Source organism: Alligator sinensis, unplaced genomic scaffold, assembly GCF_000455745.1.
Source record: "Alligator sinensis unplaced genomic scaffold, ASM45574v1 scaffold155_1, whole genome shotgun sequence".
Taxonomy (NCBI): domain Eukaryota; kingdom Metazoa; phylum Chordata; order Crocodylia; family Alligatoridae; genus Alligator; species Alligator sinensis.
In genome coordinates this window covers 610343-615051 of record NW_005842877.1, presented here as the reverse complement: position 1 = coordinate 615051, position 4709 = coordinate 610343, and the positions used below count along the sequence as shown (strand labels likewise).

Below are 4709 nucleotides of genomic sequence, written 5' to 3'. Positions count from 1 at the left end.
TCCACTGACCCGAAAGGAATTTCTAAGTACGCATTACCATATTTTCTTGCATACAACCCACACCTCCTCCCCCACCCCCACCTCCAAACTAGTTGGGGAAAATTGGGGTGCTCACAATGTATAAGGAAAAAGGAACCCCACCAGTCTAGAAATTTGGTGAGGTGGTGGAAGGAGAGTGGTGGCAGCATTAATTGCTGCAGCTCTGGGAGCTTCCCTGACACCAAAATTCCAAATTTGTGGGGAACCTCCCTACCCAACCATATGTCAAGTCAGACACTGGCTCTGGGGACATGTGTGGGGTTGGACCTGGCAAATGTCTCTAGAGTGAGTGGGTGGCCCCAGACCCAGTGGGTGGCCCCAGCCCCAGCACACAGTCCCAGAATTGGCTCATAAAATTGGACCCAACAAATGGCTCTGGTCCAGTGCATGGGGATGGCCTGGACCAGCAGCCCTAGACTCCACATACTGGATCAGTCTTCGTGGGCCCCATCCAGTGCATAGGGCTGGCATCAAGCTCAGGAGCAGACTTAGATCCCTAGGTGCTGTCCCTCATTTACCTCAATTGAAGATCTTTTTTTTTCCTTCAAGCTCCCTTTCAAAATCAAAGTGTGTATTATATACAGGTGTGTTATATGCAAGAAAATAGGTACGTCTGAAAATCAGAACTTTAGCTTATTGTGAGGTTATGGAAGGACATGGAATATAAAAGCTACCTGTCTACTCTAACAAAATAGTTTAAATAACATGACAGTTTTCCCATAATGCCACACATTTGCTTTAATGGACCTAACTCCGTCCTGTTGTAATACTACGGAATTTAATGGGACCTGTACAGGGTACACAACAGGAATAATTTGACCAATCAGGTTTATTATGCCGTTCTTAAGACATATATTTTAAGTGTTTAGTGTATAATACAACATTAAGATCAGGAATCATATAAGATAACCAATTCTTTTATGTTATATAAAGTGACTCTCAAAGAGATATGTGCAGAATTAAGAAATTTAGTCAAGTGAAACCACTTCTCACCGACTGAAAGTATTCTGCTCCAGACTGTCTTCAGGGCCTGAATCTCGAACTGCAATCTCTCTGTATGGAAAGACATACCATAGGTAAACTCACACACAGAATTAGGAACTTTAGGACTGCTAGTTTTCATAGGATAATTAATTTGGTTTTTAAACAGAGTGGAAGGTCTGCAGTAGCTTGTAACAGTACAGATCTTGCCAGAAAAGTGTTAAAATGTTATACAAATTCATCAGATGAAGTATATTGTAAATGTAGACAGGGTATCCTTAGCACTTCCTCCTTCCTCTTACAGTTAACTGGCAGGGATTTCTGTATATGTGGTGCTAGAACATGGAGCCCCTTGTTCTTCCGATCTTAATAACTTCACCACATGGGAAGAGATGGCCTCCACCTCACTCCACTGGGGAAAAAGCTCTTCTCAGCCAGAATGGCTGACCTGCTCAACTGGGCTTTAAACTAAGCTCGCCAGGGGATGGGTAGACAACCACCAGAGTGAGTTCACCAAGCATCAACCGCAAAATCAGCAGGTTAGGATGTTCAAGGGAACCCACTCCTACCCCAAGCCAGGAATAGAGCTTCCCCATGAGTTCAAGGAAGCCTAGGGCCTCCAGTGGCATACTTACTTGCCTGTACACTAATGCTAGGAGTTTGGGGAATAAACAGGAGGAACTGGTCCTTCTGCTAAACAAAAATGACTACAATCTCATAGGGATAACAGAGACCTAGCTGGACTCCTCTTATGACTGGACTACAGGTATAAATGGCTATAGCCTGTACAGGAGAGGGTATGCTGAAAAAAGGGGTAGGGGTGTAGTTCTCTATGTGAAGGAGAGCTACACATCCCTACAAGCTGATATTGGCATCCAAGGAGGACAATTGGAGACCCTTTGGGTTAGAATATGAGGGAAACATGGTGAAGGGGATACAATGGTAGGAGTCTACTACAGACCACCAAATCAGGAACAAGAGCTTGACCAAGAATTCACCAGGGAACTGGCCAAGGCTGCACGCTCTCAGTGCATGGTTGTCATGGGAGACTTCGACTACCCACACAGCTCATGGGATGAGCACTCAGTCAAATCCAATCGGTCTCAAAGCTCCTTGCATGCATGGATAAACTCTACCTGTCATAAGTTTATGAGCCAACAAAAGGTAAGGTGCTGCTGGACCCGGTACTGGCCAAAGGGGATGATCTATCTCATCAGCAACCTAAGAATCGAAGGGAAGCTAGGTGACAGTAACCACAAGTTCATCACTTTCACTATCCATCGCAAAGCTGGCAAGTCAGCCAGCAATGCAGTAGTCCTTGACTTTAGGAAAGCTGACTTTCATAAGCTCAGGAGGCTTGTTCTTGAGGCCCTGAGAGGCCATGATTTCACAGGGAGGGGAGTTCATGATTGATGAGTGGTTGCTCCTTAAGGAAGCGATCCTAGAAGCACAAGGGGAGTCTATCCCAACCTGTAGGAAAAGTGGTAAAAGGGTTCAACAACCCCCTTGGCTCAACAGGGAACTCATCTAAAAAGAGAGGCTTATAAAAGATGGAAGACAGGAAACGCCACTAAGGAGGAGTATTCTGCACTGGTCAGCACCTGCAGGGAGCAAACTAGGAAAGCTAAGGCTGCAACTGAACTCCAACTGGCTACACAAATCAAGGACAATAAAAAGTCCTTGTTCAGATATGTGGGGAGTCAAAAGAAAAACAAGGGCAACATTGGACCCCTGCTAAATGCAGCTGGGGCAGCTGACTACCGACACCCAGGAAAAAGCCAATCTGCTTAATGATTACTTTGCGTAGGTTTTTCCACCAGCCCAAAGGGACCACCCTGCCGAACATGATGTGGGATAACCAGAGTGAGGAAGCATCTCGAAAGGCTGGACCCCCACAAATCAGCTGGTCTGGATAGACTGCACCCAAGAGTGCTAAAGGAACTGGCAGACATCATAGCACAGCCACTGGCAAGGATATTCAAGTACTCATGGCACTCAGGCAAAGTAACCTGAAGATTGAAAGAGGGCCAATGTGTTGCCCATCTTCAAGAAAGGGAGAAAAGACGACCTGGGAAACTATAGGCCAGTCAGTTTAACCTCAATCCCTGGGAAGATTTTGGAAAAAAATAATCAAAGAAACCATTCTTGACAGGCTTACAGAAGGCAACATTCTGAAGGAAGCCAGGATGGGTTTGTTGTGAGTAGGTCTTGCCTGACCAACCTCATTTCCTTCTACGACCAGGTGACATATCACCTGAACAAAAGGGAAGAGGTTGATATCATATATATGGACTTTTAAAAAGCCTTTGACCTGGTGTCCTGTGATGACCTCATGGAAAAATTGGGCAACTGCAGCCTCAACTACCCCACAGTCCAATGGCTGGGGAACTGGCTCCGAGGTTGGACCCAGAGAGTGGTGGTTGATGGAACTGAATCATCATGGCACTCAGTGACTAGTGGTGCCCCCCAAGGCTCTGTTCTTGGACCTGTACTCTTTAATGTTTTCATAAACAATCTGGACACTGGTGTCAGAAGTGGACTGGCTAAGTTCGCTGATGACACCAAACTTTAGGGAAGAGTCTCCACACTTGAGGATAGTCTGGTGATCCAGGCCAACCTTGATAGGCTTGCAAGGTGGGTGGATGAAAACCTGATGGCATTCAATATGGAGAAATGCAAGGTGTTCCATCTTGGGGAGAAAAAAACCCCACATCATACTTACAGATTTGGCAGTGCTACACTTGCTAGCACCATGACCAAAACAGCCTTGGGGGTCATGATTGACCACAAGATGAACATGAGCCACCAATGTGATACTACAGCTGGCAAAGTGAACAAGACTCTGGCTTGCATCTACCGATGCATCTCAAGCAAGACCTAGGATGTCATTCTCTCACTGTACTTGGCCTTGGTGAGGCCACAGCTGGGTACTGCATCCAATTCTGGGCTCCATAATTTAGGAAGGACATGGAGAACCTTGAAAGAGTCTAGAGGAGAGTCACACACATAATCAGAGGGCAAAAGAGCAAGCCTTATGAAGAGAGGCTGCAGCCTCTCTTCTCCAGGCTGAAGGGACTCTTCAGCCTGGAGAAGCGCAGGCTTAAGGGTGACTTGGTGGCAGCCTATAAGCTCATCAGGGGTGTGCATCAGGATCTGGGGGAACGCCTGTTCACCAGAGCACCTCAAGGGATGACAAGGTCCAACAGTCATAAACTTCTGCAAGACCATTTTAGGCTGGACATAAAGAAAAACTTCTTTACTGTCCGAGCCCCCAAGGCCTGGAACAGACTCCCCCCAGAGGTGGTGCAAGCACCTACTCTGGACACTTTTAAGAAACATTTGGATGTTTATCTTGCTGGGATCCTTTGACCCTAGCTGGCTTCCTGCCCCTTGGGTAGGGGGCTGGAACCAATAATCCTACAAGGTCCCTTCCAGCCCTAATGTCTATGAAATCTATGAAATACATTGAAAGTCACTTTTATTCATCTGACACATCTGCTAACGAACACATTGGCCATGCCTGATCTGTAGTGGGGATTCCCAGTACTTTACAAGATACTTTGGTCTAATGTCATTATTAATGTCTACTTGATTGTTGCTTTTACCTAATTTTAGAGTGTCCAGCTTTTTGCAACAGCTGCTTTGTGAACATAGGACATCTTTACATGTGCTCCAGGATTGGGGGGGGG

The 4709-nt window shown here is 46.1% G+C and overlaps 1 protein-coding gene across 1 annotated transcript in view; it reads right to left on the bottom strand.

The window, feature by feature from the left end:
- Positions 1-1032: 1032 nt before the first annotated feature.
- LOC102381934 (coiled-coil domain-containing protein 158-like) overlaps positions 1033-4709 on the bottom strand; it is a gene marked incomplete at its 3' end in the record, with an annotated part of 76942 nt that continues 73265 nt past the window's right edge. Inside the window, exon 22 of the mRNA XM_014525776.2 lies at positions 1033-1092. Coding sequence (XP_014381262.1) covers positions 1033-1092 — 60 coding nt within the window. The remainder of the gene's footprint in view (positions 1093-4709) is intronic.